General features: G+C 43.5%; 1 protein-coding gene across 2 annotated transcripts; it reads left to right on the forward strand.

Annotated features, from left to right (window-relative positions):
- Positions 1–752: 752 nt before the first annotated feature.
- On the forward strand, positions 753–16,920 carry egln1a (egl-9 family hypoxia-inducible factor 1a). 2 transcript variants are annotated; one of them, XM_071910823.2, is made up of 5 exons: positions 753–1,745; positions 11,881–12,000; positions 15,875–16,011; positions 16,102–16,169; positions 16,359–16,919. In XM_071910823.2, the coding sequence occupies exons 1-5, from the start codon at positions 1,035–1,037 to the stop codon at positions 16,412–16,414; spliced, it is 1,092 nt and encodes a 363-aa protein (XP_071766924.1). In that variant the 5' UTR covers positions 753–1,034; the 3' UTR covers positions 16,415–16,919. The 2 variants fall into 2 exon arrangements, with proteins under 2 accessions (XP_071766924.1, XP_071766925.1); XM_071910824.2 differs by lacking the exon at positions 11,881–12,000 and having other exon boundaries at positions 16,359–16,920.
- Positions 16,921–18,665: the final 1,745 nt, after the last annotated feature.

Consider the following 18,665-nt stretch of genomic DNA (forward strand, 5'->3'; position numbering starts at 1 on the left):
ATTTATCCCTGTTTCTATACCTCATTGAAATATCTTTAAATAGATAGTGCTACCTTTGCTTCATCTATCCAGAAGTTATCTTTGTCCCTCATGTGTTCTTGTCTGTTTTTGTCTACACTGCTGATTGTATTGAAAAAAACTTGGGGGAATGATGCATCTCATCAGTGCATTCCAGCATTTTCAAAATTTCACTGATTAGCTGAAGGATGGCGCGTCATCATGCATTTATCCATCCGTCCATATGTCACACTCTAGATCTCAGATTGGATTTTGAGGAACCTTGGGGAAATGATGGATCTCACCGCTGACTTGTGCCATCTCAAAATTTCTACTGATTGGCCCAAGTGGTCACTAGCCTACATCATGTGATTGTTCGTCCATGTGTCATGCACAAGATCTAAAACACCACTGATCAGATTTTGAGGAAATGATGCATCTCACCACTGCATATTTTAAAAATTACACTAACTGACCCAAGGGAGGCGCAACAATTCAGGTTCTGTCAAGGTGGCATATTTGTTACTGATTGGACCAGAGTTTGACTGAATCATTCATGGGGGACGACATGTTTAGGCTACTGCTGCCTTGTTCTGTTGTTATGACATCACGACAATTAGTTCTATATACAACGTTGTCTTAATTACGATTTTTCCAGGTGCACAGGAAGGCAGCACGAGGGGCGGTGTTAGTGAGTCGACGTCACCGTAGGAGGGAACACGGGCTCAGCGCACACAGAGCGGCGCCATGCAGTACATTCGGACCGACTGCGAGCCCGAAAATGTCTCCTGAAGATTGCGACCCACACCTAAAGGTGCGACAGAACGCACATATTGGTATTTTATTTCACTAATACGCGAGGTGACGACGCAGTACGGTGATGAAATTGTTAGGTTATAAGTTGCGGGGGAGGTTATTTTCCGTTTCACTCGGTGTAGCGTGGCACAGGCAGTGGATCGTTTCCAAAGTTGTCGGTTAACAGGGCGCGTGTGAAGGATTGGAATTAAAGGCACAGTACACCCATTCAAACCGCAGACATGGAGAAGCAGAGCGCGATCGACCGACAGTACTGTGAACTTTGTGGGAAAATGGAGAACCTCCTCAAGTGCGGTAGGTGCCGAAACTCCTTCTACTGCAGCAAGGAGCATCAGAAACAGCACTGGAAAAAACACAAGCTCATTTGCAAAGAGGCAGACAAGGCGCAGGTTTCAAAACAGAAGCCTGAACCCAAACAGCCGTCTGGGGACGGCAAGACAGACGAGAAATATCAACAAAAGAAAAGCGCAGAACAGGCGGACAGTGCATCTCCGAGCGGCGAAAGCATGAAAGGGTTTATCACGAACGCAGAAGGACCTGAGGTCGGTGACAAACCGGGAGAGGACGGGTCGAATAACGCCAAATCTAACGGACAAACTAGATCCTCCCCTCAGAAACTTGCCATGGAGTACATAGTCCCGTGTATGAACAAGCACGGCATCTGTGTAGTGGACAACTTTCTCGGAGCAGAGACTGGGATGTGTATTTTGGAGGATGTTAAGGCCCTTCATAAAACAGGCAAATTCACAGATGGCCAGCTGGTCAGTCAAAAAAGCGACTCAACTAAAGACATCCGAGGGGACAAAATAACGTGGATAGAGGGGAGGGAGCCCGGCTGCGAGAAGATCCGCTTTCTAATGAGTCGCATGGACGACCTGGTCAGACATTGTAACGGGAAACTGGGAAACTACACAATAAATGGAAGGACAAAAGTAAGTATTACAGCAGGTGGAAAAAACATCATCAGTTCTCTGAATTTGATCAGAGGTAGATATGCTTATTGGGGCGTAATGTTTATGCCTATAGGGGGAAAAGGATGTTCTGCAAGTATGTGAAGGTTTTGCATCATTTATTGGAAGTCATGAATAGGCCACCAAGTCAAATCCGGAGCACTAGGACACATCCACTCTGTCACTCAGGCACAATTTCCTTTAAGAGCTATGCGTTACATCCTATCTCCGATTTCAACACACCTCCTAAATTTAAGAGGCCAATAAGTCCCCCCCTAAGTCATCTCCAGTCCCAGGTTCAAGCATGGCCAGTCCTCTGAGTCAGTGAGGTGGATTAATTTCTCACTACAAAGCACTTCTTGTCCATGGACACTGATGCTGCAGATATTCACATTGCATGACACTTATTAAAATCATTCGCTCTTTCCTTCTTATCGTGGTCAAACAACCAGACATGTTAAGGAGCTGCCGCCGTTTCTCAAACAATTGGACAAACAGATTTTAGGCCAGTGTTGGCATCATACAGTCCGAGTCTTGAGGCAGTATAATAGTGAATCCATCAGTTTAGCTTTGATTACAGCATGAGATTCACAGGCATTTTTCATGAGTAATTGGGGCAGCAGGGTGATGTGACAAGAAGGGGGACAGTCCTTCAACCAGGACCCGGGTTCAAGCCCCCCTGTGTCAGCAAGCATCCGCCCTGCTGAAGTGTCCTTGAGCAAGACACTGAGTCCGTACCACCTCCAGCCCTGCCGCTCTGTAACTGACCCTGACCTCTGACCTCCCTGTGGAGGGGGAGCAAGCCACAAGTGAATTTCCATGCAGAGATCAGTTCAGTATCACACACTCTCATATTGTGATATAGTCTCGGCTTGAGACAGCATTCTGTTCTTCAGAGGAAGACCTGCATGTGTCTGTCTTGGCTGGCATGGACGGGGAAAGGAAGCTGTGTGCAGACTTCTGTTTTACTGAGACACATTTTCTCAGAAATTGACTGATATGAGTAACCGCATTTCCAAGTGGGCTCCTTTACCACAATAATGAATAGCAACAGTACAACAAAACTTTGATTACTGTAACAAGTCGTGTCTTAACATCCTTTTAGCCATTTCCAATTGGAATATGGTTTTAAGTTGTTGTTTTTTTTTTTTTTATTGTAGTCGGCTGTGTCAAACCTACAGCCTGTGTCAGCATAAAGCAGTCTCAGACTCGCTCTGACTAGGCTGTTAAATTGCGTGTGACCTGTGTTCTTTGCGGTTCTAGTTCAACCAGATCTGGTCATCATGACCTTGTGGCCCGAGACTGACCCAGGAGGGGATGAGCTGCTCTCAGCCTCCCCTCCCCCTCCTCCCCTGGCAGAATGCTCTGCAGCAGACTGTCACTATTGCATTGAATACAGGTCAGGCCTAATGGCTTTTCCAATGTTCCTTTATAAAACATTTCCCCTCCTGGAGCTGTCTTAGTATGTTAGGATCTTTTACTGAAGATTCAACCCTGGAGGATTGATGTCTTAGTGGACATGATGTCCATAATCTGATAGGTGATGTATAGGGTGTCTGCAGGTCCTGAAAACATCTTTAAAAGTCTGAAAATGTTATCAATATATTGAAAATCTAGTACTCAGATGCCTCAGAAGGTCTTGAGTAGGGTTAAATGCTAGACACATTTTGAGTCAAGCATTCAGTTTTAGAGATCTTAAAAATGTGGTTTCTTGGTGCGCTGGTTTTTCCAGCGAGCAATCAGCCCAGTCTTGCCTGATCTGTAGGCCTGTTTTTATTGTGGGGCTACAGTTTTTGTTTGCACATTTATTTCAATTGCTAAACTGGTCTTATATTTAATTCCAACTCTCATTGAAAGATCCTAAAAATTCTGAAACTTGCAGTTTCTGAAGATGGCCATGGTTTTGACCTTGGGGCATGGGGGTAGAGGAAGTTTGGCATGCAGGTCAGGCCCTAAAAGGATTAGGATTATCACATCAAAAAATGTTATTCTGGAAGACTGAGCTAAACTCACTCAGAGTAGTAGGTGTGTTACTTCTGTCCCCTTACATTAGCATGTTACATTACCACGTTACCTGTATGTAAGGGATTTAGGACTGTGTCTCATCTGTTAGTGGAAGAACACTGGAATAATTCACATGTTGGACTGGACCCAGTGGCCATTGCTTACTTAAGATCCTTGCCTTTCTGTAGTGACACAGAGGTCTGTTCTGTTTAGCTGTATGTTTTTTTAGGCTGCTCCTTGTGTCCGTTTGTGTATTTTTTTTCCCTGTCTCGTTCTCAGCAGTCATCTTGTTGTTGACAGGAGATGTTTACCAGAAAACACATATTGCAGGGGTCAAAAGTGAGTGATCAGATTGTGCTGTGCAGCCATGCAGCTGGCCACCAATTCATACATTGTTGAGAACTTGACTTCCTTACCTACTGCCCTAGTTGCCTTGGCAAACTCACGCCTGGACGGGGACCAGGGAAAGCCAGCATGACTTGCACAAATGGAAGGCCGCCAGTATCAATGGCTCAAAGGGATACAAGACAATGCAAGCACAATTCGCATAGGGAAAGATAGAGGAAAAAGACTTTGCCCAAATAGTTATTTAATGTCATTGTTACCACTTCCCCTTTTCCCTTGATAACATTGTGGGAAGTAGCAGGCAGCAGGACTTGTTTGTTTCTCCCTAACTCCAGCATGTTGAAATGCTTTCTGATGGCATTACACCCTCATAAAAAAAAACCTACAAGGAAATTTGAATTTGTAGCAGCAACTTGGTTGTCCTGTCATTGGTTGTTTGTTCCCCAGTGAAGGTTAGTTTGTCTAACGTGTAGAAAAAAAGTAGCCATTTACTAAGCTAAGGCTGTATTATGGAAATATCTTCTTTACTAGTGCACCCAGGCTGTAGGCTAATTCATATACGGTGTGTTGTAGGCCTACATGTAACTTGATAATTATGTCTAGCATTTTGTTGCACAAGAAATCAAAATTTGTATTTAGATGTAAGCAACTAAGTTATGACTTTTGTTTGGACCTAAGTTAATACGACTGTGATTTCTTATCCTTGGTTTTGTTACTCAGGAAGCTAGCTTGCAGTTAGCCGTGCCTCTCGGTTTCAATGAGTAATGCTAACAATGCTAACAAGACATTTAAGCTAAACTGAACAAAGCTGAACAGAAGATACCTTTTGCCCAATGTTAAAGTGTTAACAACTGAAATTCATAATGTCAACGTATCCTTTCAGTGTCATGTGTGATTGACTGGAGATTTCTGCTTTCTTAAGGAAGCTGACCCTTGACCTAGATCTTTAAACTCACAATGTAAGCATGCTGGAGGAAGTCATGTGGTGATGGTGTCCTATAGGCTCTGTGAGTCAGTCGTTCCTCCCGCCTACATGTCAGAGGCAGCACCCCGTCTGATACTCCTTTCCACTTTGTAAAAGTCATGATTTTGTAGTCTGACAGATCAGAGGCTCAGTCAGTGTCTGCTTGTCTTGTGCACCCATCATCCTCAGTCAAGTAGGGATAGCCTTGCTGTCAGTCCTTTCCCAAAATTGTTTTTAACCCATCTCTAATCTCTAATCATATCTAATGATTATTATGTGCACTTTCTGAGCAGCATATATACTAGAAATCAATCAAGACTGGTCATTTAATGTGAGATGCGTGGTTGTAATTTTTAAAATATTCTAATGTACAGGAGCCATAATGTGAAGAGCTCATCACTTGTAAAACTGAGGGCTTTAATGGAGTTAGGTTTAAGTTCTACTCGACTTTCTACTAAATTTGAGCACGTGATTATCTCTCTATTTACTATGCCGTGACTGTCTAAGCAGCGCCTGGCCACGTTCCAGGTGGAGTCTTGAGAAAGAGGTCTCCTGTTTTGACTCCTTGCAGCTGTAGAGTTCAGTGAAAGAAGACAGGGAAGAATAAGGAGGGAGCTGTAAGCTAACAGCTGATATAGGGCCGAGATTACCTGTCTCTAACTAACCAGTCGGTACTCTGCACAAAGCAGCCGTATAGCGACGCCTCCTCTCTTTGCTTACCCAACGCTCTTGAACGCTGACTCAGAGCGGCCTACGTGTGTTCAGTTTTCGTTCGATGTTTCTTGCTGTGCTAAATCTTCTATCACTGGCAACGAGAAAGTATCAGTGACTGATCCTATTACAGAATGAGCTCACTTGGCACTCACACAAGCAGGGATGGAGCCATACAATCAGGCTCTGCTCTCGCTACGAAGTTACAGAACAAAGCAGATATAGCAGATAGCTCCTCCGTCAGTGTTTACTTATGAATACAACACCACCTGACTGAACGCTGGAGATTGTTGAAGATGAATCGGCCCTCTCTTTGGTTGCGATAAGCGTGCCTATCCCATGTGATTTCTTGACATGACCCAGTCCGAGAGTGGAAGCAATAGGCTTCTTTATCTGAGGGGATCTCACTTTTTAGCTCATTCCAAAGGATGCTTTAAGCAGCTCACACAGTTCAGCCTATGCCTTTATCTTTTGTTTGTCAATGGGAGACATCAGTGGAGTGCCCCGAAATGCACAAGACCTAGAACTTTACACAATCCCTTCCAGATAATTTACGCAACGTTACCAGAAACTATGTTTGTGTTTTCCTTGTGATGTGGCAAGGGTTAAAGGTTGTGCCGGCGCTGTATATGTCCTTCTATTGTTCTTAGTCTACAATAAAGAGAAAAGAATAAACTAGGTCAAAACTTTAAACAGGGATTTCCTCTCTGGGCTGCACCACTGTCTGACTGATAAAACAGCGAGCTATCCCAGGCCGGGGCCCAAACTGTCATGTTTCCCACACTCCCCTACACTACAGGGTCTCCATCCCAACTGTTTGTATTCGTGTTTTGATAAGCATCTTTTCCGTTAAGCGAGCAGACCCCTCGCGGCTTTCCCCTCTGCTCCAGCCCCATTCATGGCTCACATCAATACGCGCACCAAGGCTGAACTGATCGCATCGCTCATGTCAGAAATATCCAGAGGTGATCGGGTCAGCGCAGAGTGAGAGTTCTTTAATGTTGTGTTGGGCTGGAGCTGTTTGAGCAACGGCTCCAGCCAACTGCCCTCTGTCAAAACCCCATATCACCAGTGGAGAGTATGAGGAAAATGCCTCATCAAATATGTTCACGTGCAGAATATTCCAGTTACGAGGTTATATCTCGACTAAGCTTATGTTTGAGATAATGTGTTTATATGCAACTTCTCACTGTATACCAGAATTAACAGAATATTCTTAATATTGCCTTAGAAACAGAACTGAATAGAATGCAAAAATATCCCATAACTAAACACACTGGGGATGCATGGAAGTACTAGCCAGTATTTGGAAGAGCATATGTCTAGTATTTTAATTTGGCCTAATTCAGTAAGTCTGTCCTCAGATAAACCATATTAGTCTTGCTTGTGCTCCCCCATTTCCTCCAGTGGAAGCTTGATTTGTTTGAGGTTTGATTTTGTTGTCTGAGGCTAATTGAGAATGAGGAAGAAAAATAAACATCAGCACAAGCCGAGCCTGGGACAGATTTGGTCTCTGTTGAAGTTCCCCACTCCCCCTCTATAAAAATGGGATCAAGCCCAATATTACTGTCATTGACTTATTGGAGATGCCCCCCAAATGGTCTTGGTGATAATATGAAGCCGTTAAATGAACCTGAACAACATCAACAGTGAGGGTGTCTCAATGTAAACATATCATCATTGAAGGCAATGTCAGAAATTAGCTTTTCATTTCACCTGCCAAGGGCTGTTAAACCAAAGGAATATACCTGCCAATAATAATTTTTACTGGCCAAAGTAGTTCATATACATTTTTGATAGAAATGTATCAGCCTACCTGTTGTCACTGCTAATTAGTGTATAGAATCAGGTACTGTGAGTTAATTTAAAACTTGCTCACTCACCTATACAATTAATCATGTAATTCATTACGAAGTGCAACAGAATTCAAATTATGAAGACCTTTTTGAAGCATCCCCCAACACACTGTGAAGTTACTGTTTCAAATTTTGATGTTAATTCTCAATCAACATTAAGCTAGTTAACCATCCAGCCAGCAGAGAAACAAAAGTTAGAAGTTTAGACGCTATAGCTTTGCGTAGAGCCAGCATAACAGGCAGCCAATCAGGAGCCTGTTTGATACAGAGCCATTATTTTTGCTTTGATTTGATTGGCTCGCAGGCAGAGAGAGTGTATGGTGGTCAGCAGGGACAAAGTTTAAGAACAGGCAAAGACCCAAGACTATATTTAACCAAGACATTCAAATGTTAACGTGTCAGAAAGTTACTAGCCAGTTTGGTTATTGATTTATCCACCACAGACAAATTTTACCCACATTTGGTGCTTGGCGGGTGTTCTTTTGGACCCTGATCGAAGGTGTGTCTAAATAAATAAATCACTAGGGTGGAGTAGGGTAGAGAAATTCTTGTACTCTTTGCTGCTAAATTATGGCAGCAAAGCAGTCTAGCATTGTGGTTGTTAGACTTGTATGCTGACAACTAAAGAGAATCTTAATGAAGCCTAATCAATCATTACCGTTTGATAAGTTGAAGAGTTTGATTTTTGCCTTGAGGCACGTACTCAGTCAATGTGATACTGGTATCTGTGGCAGAAGGTTTTCCTTTTGGTTGCCCTAACTAAAGGCCTTAGCTAGCTAGTAGTATGACCTCTCTCTCTCTCTCTCTCTCTCTCTCTCTCTCTCTCTCTCTCTCTCTCTCTCTCTCTCTCACTCTCTCTCTCTCTCTCTCTCTCTCTCTCTCTCTCTCTCTCTCTCTCTCTCTCTCTCCTCTCTCTCTCTCTCTCTCCTCCCTCTCTCTCTCTCTCTCATCTCTCTCTAGTGAATGCCAGTCGGTCTCTGAAGCTGTGCCTGTGGAATGTAAACAAACGGCATGGCGAGCGGGGTCAGCCTCCTAATGAGGGCCACAGAGGAACGCGGAAGCATGAGTGACGTGAAGTGAAAGGAGGCTCAGATAGGAAAAAAGGTCAGAGGTGAAGATGGCACAGGAGGAAATCTTCGAATGGCTTTGAGGTTTACATCTCAGGATGGAGAAATGAATCAGAACCTCTCAGACAGGCGGTCGTAGTTTCTTTAGAGCAGGTCATATCAATATTCGTGTCAGCGGTTCTTGCAGATTAGGAGTGGCATGATAAGTAAAGGAACACGTTTTAGCCTTCTCATGACCCTATTACTTTTGTTTAGTCAGAGGAAGGAGTTATTGGAGATTAACTTGCATTGTGCATAATGCATGTCTTTTCTTTTTGTGTAAAAAAGGTGATCTGTGAACGCTGATGCTGTCTGTATACCATTCATATGTCACATTTTTAAATCAAGGTTTTAGGCCTCAAAGCTATTCATGGCTTTCTTCAAGGAGGATTTGATCAAAAATAGTGTCTTGGACCATGTTTCAGCTAGCCTGTTCCTAAGCTGCGTAGCTTAGGAGGCCATGGGCATGACTGGATCACATGAAAGGCGGACAGGAGTTAAAGAACACTTCATAAGAGGCTGACATAGACATAAGTAGATATTGGCTAAACTGGATTTAGTAAACTGCTTTCCATTTACATGTGTTTTCTGTGGATAATTTGTATACACTTTCCTCTGTGTATTCAGTGTGATATGTAAATTTCAGTTTTGGCTCTTTTCACATATTTCTTGGAAATTTTTAGGCTCCAAGAGGCTCCAATAATTTTTTTTTTTCCTTTATAAATGGTATTTCCCATAAACCACTTGCTCCTACTTAGAATAGCATTCCAATGTTGCTAAATTTAGACCTTGTTTTTGTGTCACATCCCAATTCTGTCCAAGTGCTAGTTAGTGTTGGTGTGCTGTACAGTGGGTCAGGAGACCTAGTTATCAGGAAACTAATCTTTTGCTTTTGTCAGCTATATTTTAGTACAACCCCCTGCCTGGCAAGCTCACAGGTCCATAATTAAGCATGTGCTGGAGTGTTTCCTGTAGTGGACGAAGCTGCCCTACAGAGCCTGCTGTCCGGTGGAAGGGGACGTTGCTGCCTCTGGGTTTTTGCCAAGTACCGAGGCTCTCACACCTTCAACCCAACCGACCTCCCAGGCTCACACATCTCATCCACACACACACTTTCCCGACAGCAACTAATGTATTTACCCATCCCGGGCTTTCCAGTGTGAGTCGAGCAGTACGGGCGGGGGAGGGGGGAGGGGGGGGGGGGGGGGGGGGCGGGGTGTCACTAGCCGAGGATCAGCCAACCTTCCTCACGCTCTGCACGTAGCAAGACCATTAAAATACTGCTCCCTCTGGAGGGAGGCCAGGAGTCAAAGTTTATATCAGTTCACTCACTCTCTTCTGCTCCAGCCCCACCCCTCCCCTTTCTCTGTCTGTGCCCCTCTCTTTCTCTCTCCCTCTTTTTCTCTCTTGCACACACACACGCACACACACACACACACACAAAACAGCGAGTCTTTCTGACAGGAAGCCCTTTGTCAGTTTGCGTGCCCCTCACCCGCCTTGAACCCCTGGAGCGGCAGGCAGCCCCTCCTTGTGCGCCCCGCCCTTCTTTTTTTTTTTCAGGGGGGGTGTTAGTAGTTTTGTCAGCCAGTGTCACTGGAGCAGGACTCCCGCCCCAACTGGATGTAGGTGTTTTGTAGTCGGCTTTGAAGGCCCTGATACGGTGCATTCCGGTGGTAACCTGCATCGTTGGAAAGATGCAAGCAAAGTGTAGACTGACGCAAGCAACTACGGTCAAATACGCAGGGAAAAAAGATTCAGACGGATGTGTGATGTGCAGGATTTTCTTCCTCCCACTGATCATAACAATACTTGTGAAGATTGTGCGTGAACGGTGGATTTATGTAAATGTTTCGGAATACAATTATACAGTGGAGCACTTATAGAAAGTATATATTACAATGGCTTCACAAAAGGATTATGAGGTTTGAAGTGTGAACAGTACAGCTTATATAGAACTCTCTTAATTCAATGAGCTTATTCAATTCCTCGCAGGCAAAATATTTTGAAATATAACGTATCATTTCTCTGCGGACACGATAGCTTTTCGAAAATCAACCAGAGAAAGTCTGACATTATTTCACTTGGCATTGGACCAAGTGAAGGAGTTTAGTCTGCTGTGAGTGTTTATAATAATGTTGCTATGGTTTATGTTGATCCAAGTGCGTGGAAGAATGTGGTGGAACTCGCCCTTTGTTTTTCATATCACTGCTTTGACACGATGCATGGGGGCTGAACCTGCCCTCTGCGTTTGTGCATGTTCAGGAACATTCTGGCTCTTGCACTCCTCGGCTCATCTCGTCTGCCTCCCGGAGCTTCGAGTCCGAGAACCTTGACTGGTGCCTAGTCTCTCAGAAGTCTTGGTCTCCGTCACCTACGCTCATGTGACTCATACTGGTCTGATATGCTGATATGCTGTGTCCGGTCTGATATGATAGACAGTTAAAGACAAACATTTGGCCAGCGTAAGAACACACAAAAAGTAGTTCAAGATGATGGCGACTGTTTTTTTTTTTCTCTTTTTTTGCAAAGTTGCATTAAGTCCTCACTGGAAGTTTTATTTCTGGCGAGCAGGAAATAGAAGGGTTTCTGTCACAATGCTCCTGGCAGAGTGCGCGAGTCCCCACTTGTGTCTTATTCCTGAGGGACTTTGTGTGCTGTTTGAGTGTGTCCGCCCGCTGTTTACACCAAGACGTTTACGAGAACTCATAGGGGTTCACTGCCAACACCCAAGCAGATCATGCAAGTCGTATTAGAGCAGGAAATGGCAAGGGGAAGTTGACACGCAGCGCGATATCTCCGGTTTATTTTCCCGCTGGTTTAAAGTTTATAATGCGGCGGCCGGGTTGTAAATGAGCCTGCAGGCCGCCGCTTGCACCGCCCTTGGCGCAGGTGGGCCAAGGACAATACAATCTGGCTATGCCAAGGCGGTCTGCTGCATCCACCTGATGTGTCAACAAAGGCAAACTCAGCCACTTCCCCTGACCTTGTTCTGACTCTCTCCGACTCCCTCTGTTCAACTGACGCTTACGTTTGCACCTACACACTCAAACACACGTCTCATTACCCTGACTGAGATCTAAACATGGCTTATAATCTGTCTTTTCTATTTTTTCCTCTTCTGTTTTCAGGCAATGGTGGCATGTTACCCAGGAAATGGGACAGGATACGTACGCCATGTGGATAACCCCAATGGTGATGGGCGATGTGTCACATGCATATATTACCTTAATAAGGATTGGGATGCCAAGGTATGTGAATGATGTGGGGGAAAATAATGTTCCTCACTACCAGATGATCATTATTAGGTTCTATACATCAAATTCTCTTTTTTCTTCATTTGTTGCAAATATTGATTTAATTGTGATTAGAATTTATGTTCTGTCACCAAACAGAAAAGAATTAGGTAAATAAATATGTGTTGTTTCTGGTCTTCCTATGGCAGTCCTTGTCTCTAGGGCGGAGCCGTGACCTCGCACCTTGATTTACCCCTGGTGGAGTGGTAGAGGTTGTGTGTCAGTACGTGCTGTTCGGCCACTCTCCTTGCTTGTAATCCCATTAAAACGCAGGGATCCTGCTAATCCAGCTACACCCGAGCAGGGGGAAGAGCATTCCCACACTGCCTTCCACACATTCATCATCCTCCCCCAGGAAGCAGGTTTAGTGTGCAGACAGGTGGAAGTGAATGAGGTGTTCCTGTTGTACTTTATTAGGAACATATCATTCCTAGAAAATTTGCATGTGGACCAGACCTGGGTCAGACACCATTTGCACATAATTTTTTAGTGTTTTGATGGAATTGGGGCATTAGATGGGTGGGTGTTGCTGCAACAGGACAATTCAGATATATATTCAGATAAGTGTTTATCACAGAAAGGTATGATAAATTGACTTTCAAATAGCCTATGAGCTTTTCTGGCACTCATTGTATTGTCCTATGTGGCAAACCCTACCCATCTGGTGCTCCAAGCTACTGCCTGTCCCAGGTCTGACTGGGACACAGACGCAAGCACGCACAAACACAGGCCTGCCCTTAGCCACAATTTGCATTTCATGTATTTTATAACGTGTTTGTCACATTCCTGGATAAAATAAGATCTAGGCTACACGATGCCTTTTGAGTCAAAGGTCATTGGCTGAGTAGGGCAGGAACTCACCCCTTGAATATAGGCGGAAAAACAGGATGCTGCACATCAGGAAAGAACGATAGTTCGTACTAACAGAAAGCAACAACTGTAAAATGGAAGGGTTGTTTTCAGTGTTTGTCTGAGTTGCTGGTGACGGGAAAAAAGACACGTAGGTGCGGGAGAGATTGTGGTCCAGCCTCCCTCAGACACTCGACCTCCAGACCTGCTCAGGGAATTATCTAATTACAGGAAACTCTGTTTTGCCTGTGGAAGATAGTGCGTGGTAGAATGCAGGCTAGGCCTAATTCTCTCTGCTGGCGTTGAGTGCCGCTAAACAGAGGCTGGTCATTAGCTAGCATCACGGGGAATTCCAAGCAGCAAGAGAAGTTGAATGAACACATGGTTGTTAGCACTTTTGCCCAAGAACCACAGCTAATGGGTCATTTCTTATGATTTTTCCACAAATCACACAGTCACAGTTTTGGCAGCTGTTTCTTTGTATGTATACTAACTATTTCCCTGTTTAGACTTGTAACGGGTTGCTTCAGGTGGGTCATGCCGTCCTTATTTTGATCAACCAAGCTCTTTCATGATCTGTATTGTTATGTTCACTCGCTGGCCTTAATTATTCAAATGAGCCATATTCTGACACCCTGTTGAAAATGTGAATATGTTAATTGCTATCTGGTCTCTGATTGGCTGTTTCATCAGGCGTGCGGTGAGCTCTCTTTTATAGAACTTGGTTGCCTGGATACCGAGGCTTCATGAGAGAATGAGATGGCTTTGGAATGTTCATGTTCAGTTGTTCCAGTTATTTACCCACAGTTTTCAATGAGATGTGAAGAACATTTCTTCAATTGCAATTCTATCCTAAAACTTTTGAATATGTGGATTGTAAATGAGGGATGGGCATATAATTGCTTTCACAAAACAAATAGTAGGGCCGCACAATTAATTGTAGATGATCGTATATCACAATTTTATGTTTCCACAATGTGTAATTCAGCAATATTGAAGTGTTTGTTATCATTTCAATTCTCCTGAAAGTCCGAGTGTGTATATTAAGCGCTTCCATTACGTGTGACCAATCACAACCTTTGAATGCGCAACGTGCATCATGTGACCAAAATGAAAGTTAAAATGGAGAAGCAGGCAGCTCCAGTGGGAAAGAAAGAGAGAAACCTTACATAGACCATCTATGGAAAAATGTAGTGATGGGCAAACATAAAAGTGGAAAAGAATGGATCAGCCCGACCTTAGAGAGGGAAAACCTTCTCCCCAGTCTGAATATGGAAGTTCCTAAAAGTGGATCATCGTCTCATTTGGAGGTACTTTGGTTTTAAACCAGACACTTTTTATACATAGTCACACCAACGTCTCACAGCATGAGCAAGTTACAGTACATGCTTCCCATTACTGGTCCATCTGAATTGGGCAACGGCTAAAAGCTAAAAAATCTCAATGAAAATTACACCAATAGGTCTGATTTAAAAGAAACAGAAAAGAATCACAGCTATAGCTTGCAATATTTGAGCTTAGCTCTGGTGAAGGAAAACAAGCATATCCTGGGGCGAAGCGTGTTGCTGCGCGGTGGAAAACACTCAGTGGGCATGGAGGTGGCAGGAATGGCAAGATACTGTTTGGCAAGGACACCGAGTCTCTTGCAAGGGTTTTTGTTCCTCTGCCACCGTTGGAGTGGATTTTGGTTGAGCGAGACGCATGGCTTTTTTAAGCAGAGTTCTATCTCATTTTGCTCTGCATCCATAACACAGCGATCTCCCCAAAAAATTGTTAATGATTTGCTGCGGCATTCTCACCGACATCTGCTCCAGATCAATTACCCTCTCATACAAATCAGTTTCTACCCAACTGACTTCACCGCCTACACTACAGATCAAAATCATTAGCTGTGAGTATTTTTAAAAAACAGACCAGTTTTTCAAGTGTATTTTAGGCAGGACTGTTTTTTAGTAGACTGAAGTTAATTCTTGTGCATTTTACTTTCTAAAATTAAAAAATTAAATCCAGGTGTCAAAAGTGAATTTCAACATCCAGTTTTGGGTAATCAACTATTCGACTGCTTGTACCCATCCAAAGTAGGTCACATCTTCAGTTTGTATGTGTTGTAGGTCAGAGTGTGTCATTCAACACCAGTGTCATTCAGCTGATATAGGTCAAAGGGACACAGGACAGCCAGCGGGCCAAGGCCATCCTGTGTTTACTCTAATCCATAGGACTGCACTTGCAGGCCTGCACACCGAATGTTACAACCAACTTGGCTGTACATGGCATTCAAGCAACTGCCAAAAATCAGTGGCATGTTCATTGGCAATCAGAAAAACTACAGTCCTTTTTCTTTAGTCTTGTTCCACCACTGGCATTCACCTCATTCAATGTACTGTAAATGTTGGGATCGCATTACTCTGATAAAGGGTGTGAACCTTTTTCCTCTGCTAGTATGCGTGTGAAGAGAGGGGCCTATCATATCGGCCATGTGAGAGTTTAACCGCCACACTTGCTGCAATCTGCTTTTTCACTCTCCAGGTCCTTTATCCAGCCAGCACACTTTTCCTGTGGGTTATTCTTCCCATCCCTCCACAGGAAAGCCGTCCCCCGCTGCTGCTTCCTATCCTGAGCTTTCCTCCTAGTCCTTGGAGCTGGACAACCCTTTTCCTTAACATTGTCGTCCTATGTTTATAATTTAACAAGCCTCATATATGCTGTGTAGTTGAATGGCGTCTATGTAATATATTACATAAGTAATATATGCAGTTTTTAGAGGGTACTTTTATTTGCTTACTTATCCTTTACCCTGAATGCTTACCTACTTTTGAATGTGGGTGACCACTATGGGAATCAAATCCCAAAACATGGTGAGCTCCATTGCAAAGGCTCCACTTAGTGTCTGCTTCCTACAGTTTCTCCTTACCTTCCTGCTATTGCTTTGTCCTGATTTGTATACACAAAGAGATTGTTTCTTCTTGTTCTGGTCTTCCAGGAACACGGCGGCCTTCTTCGAATCTTCCCAGAAGGAAAGGCCCAGTTTGCCGACATTGAGCCCAAATTTGACCGGCTGCTGTTCTTCTGGTCGGACAGACGAAACCCTCACGAGGTCCAGCCCGCCTACGCCACCAGGTCAGCGCCCCGCACCGGCCTGTGCATGTCGAACACATGTGACACGCTGATCTCTCCTCCTCCCTCTGACCGCCTTCTCTGTCTCCGCAGGTATGCCATCACAGTGTGGTATTTTGACGCAGACGAGCGAGCCAGAGCTAAAGAGAAATACTTAACAGGTAGGCTTTGATGTGCAAAACCATCTCATCCTGTTCCTGTTATCTCAGCCTTACACTATGTGGTTTTTTTGTCTACGCTTTTTTACACCATCGTTTTGTGTGTTTGTTGACTTTATCCACTTCCATGTAGCGCACAATTACAACACAAGTGGGTGGCTTTTCTTTTCTTTCTCCTCTTTGTGTGTCCAGGTGCTGGAGAAAAAGGAGTAAAGGTGGAACTTAACAAACCATCAGATGCCAGCTAGTGGGAAGCCCACGTCCCCTACAAACAGCCATTAAGTGCTCTGTCCTGAGAAAGTGCCCTATATAGTGAGCGTGTGCATGTGTACATGGCTGAACAGCAGACTCTGCTAGAGTGGGTGGAAGAAAGGAAAACAAATACAGTGATTTCTATTCACTTTTCAACAAACCTGGGCAACCCAGCTGACCTTGAATGTCATGACATTGTGCTGCAAGGGACTGTCCGTTTTTTTCCTTTCGCCTTTTTGGTGAGGAACGCTTCTGTTAAAGCTGACATTTTTAGAAAATAACTCAAGACAGGAATCAAGCTCAGAAAGACTCTTCATCCTTTCACGTATTGGTTTTTGCAGTTAATTCCTTAAAGGTACAGTGTTCTGCATATGCTTGATGTGTTAATGCTTTTCACATGGAATAAGCTGTTATAAGCTATGGTAAAATGTGCTCAAGTTTTTGATAACATGAGGAGTGATCTGAATTAAAAACACCTTTTTCTGAAAGTACTTCTGGCTTTAGTTTGAGTTAATTTGCAAGACTTCAGAATGCTATCCGTGCCGTTTGTGGTCTCGCTCTCCCTACTCCCTCTCTCCTGTCGTTCACATAAACTATTTGGATCAGTACCAAGTTCTTGCTTACAGAAATGTTATCGGTATTATGAGCATGGACTCTATTAAACTTCTAGAGGAAAAAACTAGGCTCTCAGGCTTGTGGTCAGAGTTCACAATCCATATGTACATATTGCCTTGCCTGGTATCCTGTGGGCATCATTTGTTGTTTCACACTGTCCTCTGCAGGAGGTTTACTAGCAGTGCACCTAGTAGCATTGCTGAATTTTAGAGCATTGACAAATCACATACACTTACACGTTAGCAGACTGTGAAACATATGAGTATTCTTATCCTCCAATAAATATACTGATAAAAAAACAAAATCTGATTTCCTTAGAAAATCAATTCTATACAAAAATCCAGTGTATAAGCATGTTATGGGCTTTCAAGGCAAACTCCAAACATGATTAAGCACTCCTCACCAATGAGAAACTTATTTTCCTTCAAAATCTGCTTTTCATATGAAACATGAATGTTTATACATTATGTCTTATACATACTGTATGCCCTTTATCATATGATAAAGGGCAAATTACTGTAAATTTCAGGGGTAAATATATACATTCAGAATTCACTCTCAACTTGGAAGTGAGACAGCTCTTGTCAAAAAAACTGGGGAGAATGGCAAAATGTATGGGTTAGGGTTAGGTTGATCTACCTTTGCTGAAATGGTAAGAAATGTTCTTTTATGAGGAAGATGTTTCAGCTTTCATGTCAAATTCTGAACTACAGTTTCAACTGTTCTCCATTCCAATGAATGATATCAGATTAAAGCTATTAAGAAAAAAAGCTTGACCCTGGAGTGGAAGTTGGCGTCGTCTTCAGCTGCTGTAGGTTCAACTATATGTGTGTTCAGAGATGCCCTTCTGCACACCACCGTTGTACTGAGATGTTATCTGCGGAGCTGTGACACCCCAGTTAGCTTGAACAAGTCTTGCCATTCTCCTCTGACCCCTCTTGTTTTCAGCATTTTCACCCTCGGGACCGCAGCTGTCGGGACATCCTGACAACAGGAGGGGAAATGCTGATCGGACGCTTAGTTTGCGATGAATCGGAGGATGGCCGGCACAGATGATCTGGTAGTGTGAGGGGTTTACAGATTCAATCTTAATCACACGACTGACTTGCAGACTGATCTGAACCGCCCCTAAAATATCCAACATGTATGATATTTATAACCCAACATCTGCAGGGTCCTGAACAAGTCCTGTAGTGTCAGTGGAGACTGCCATTAGCCAATGAGAGCCAGTTTACAGTGAAAGGAGGCCAAAAAGTTATATTAAAAAGTTATATTCATGATAGTAATGGGTACCTATGTAAGGTGCGTGAAAGTAAAAGCTTTGGGAACGTGTGTCTTAGAATGAATGTCAGTTACTAGCCTAGATTACTTTTTCCTAATAAAGCCGACTCACCACAGCCCATGTTGATTCTCTCTAGCCACACAGCTTTACCCAAATTCTGTTGTTTTTTTCAGTGCATATTAATGCATGTTGCATTCAGGCACATATTAATACATATTGATTCATGTTGGATCACACAAGTTCATTTCAGATTAGAGGTCCTGACCTCTGACATATCAGGAGTCAGGAGGATAATCTGTTTTATTGTTAAATTTGTGATACCCGTGCATGCCTAATCTTTTAGTGCTAGC

This window comes from Centroberyx gerrardi, chromosome 15 (genome assembly GCF_048128805.1).
Source record: "Centroberyx gerrardi isolate f3 chromosome 15, fCenGer3.hap1.cur.20231027, whole genome shotgun sequence".
In the NCBI taxonomy this organism is placed as follows: domain Eukaryota; kingdom Metazoa; phylum Chordata; class Actinopteri; order Beryciformes; family Berycidae; genus Centroberyx; species Centroberyx gerrardi.

Bases quoted from the DNA above. Each gene is read 5' to 3' on its own strand.
- egln1a (XM_071910823.2), top strand. From the start codon at position 1,035: ATGGAGAAGCAGAGCGCGATCGACCGACAGTACTGTGAACTTTGTGGG. The intron at 1,746-11,880 runs GTAAGTATTACA...TTCTGTTTTCAG, and splicing joins CAATAAATGGAAGGACAAAA to GCAATGGTGGCATGTTACCC. The intron at 16,012-16,101 runs GTCAGCGCCCCG...CTGTCTCCGCAG, and splicing joins CAGCCCGCCTACGCCACCAG to GTATGCCATCACAGTGTGGT.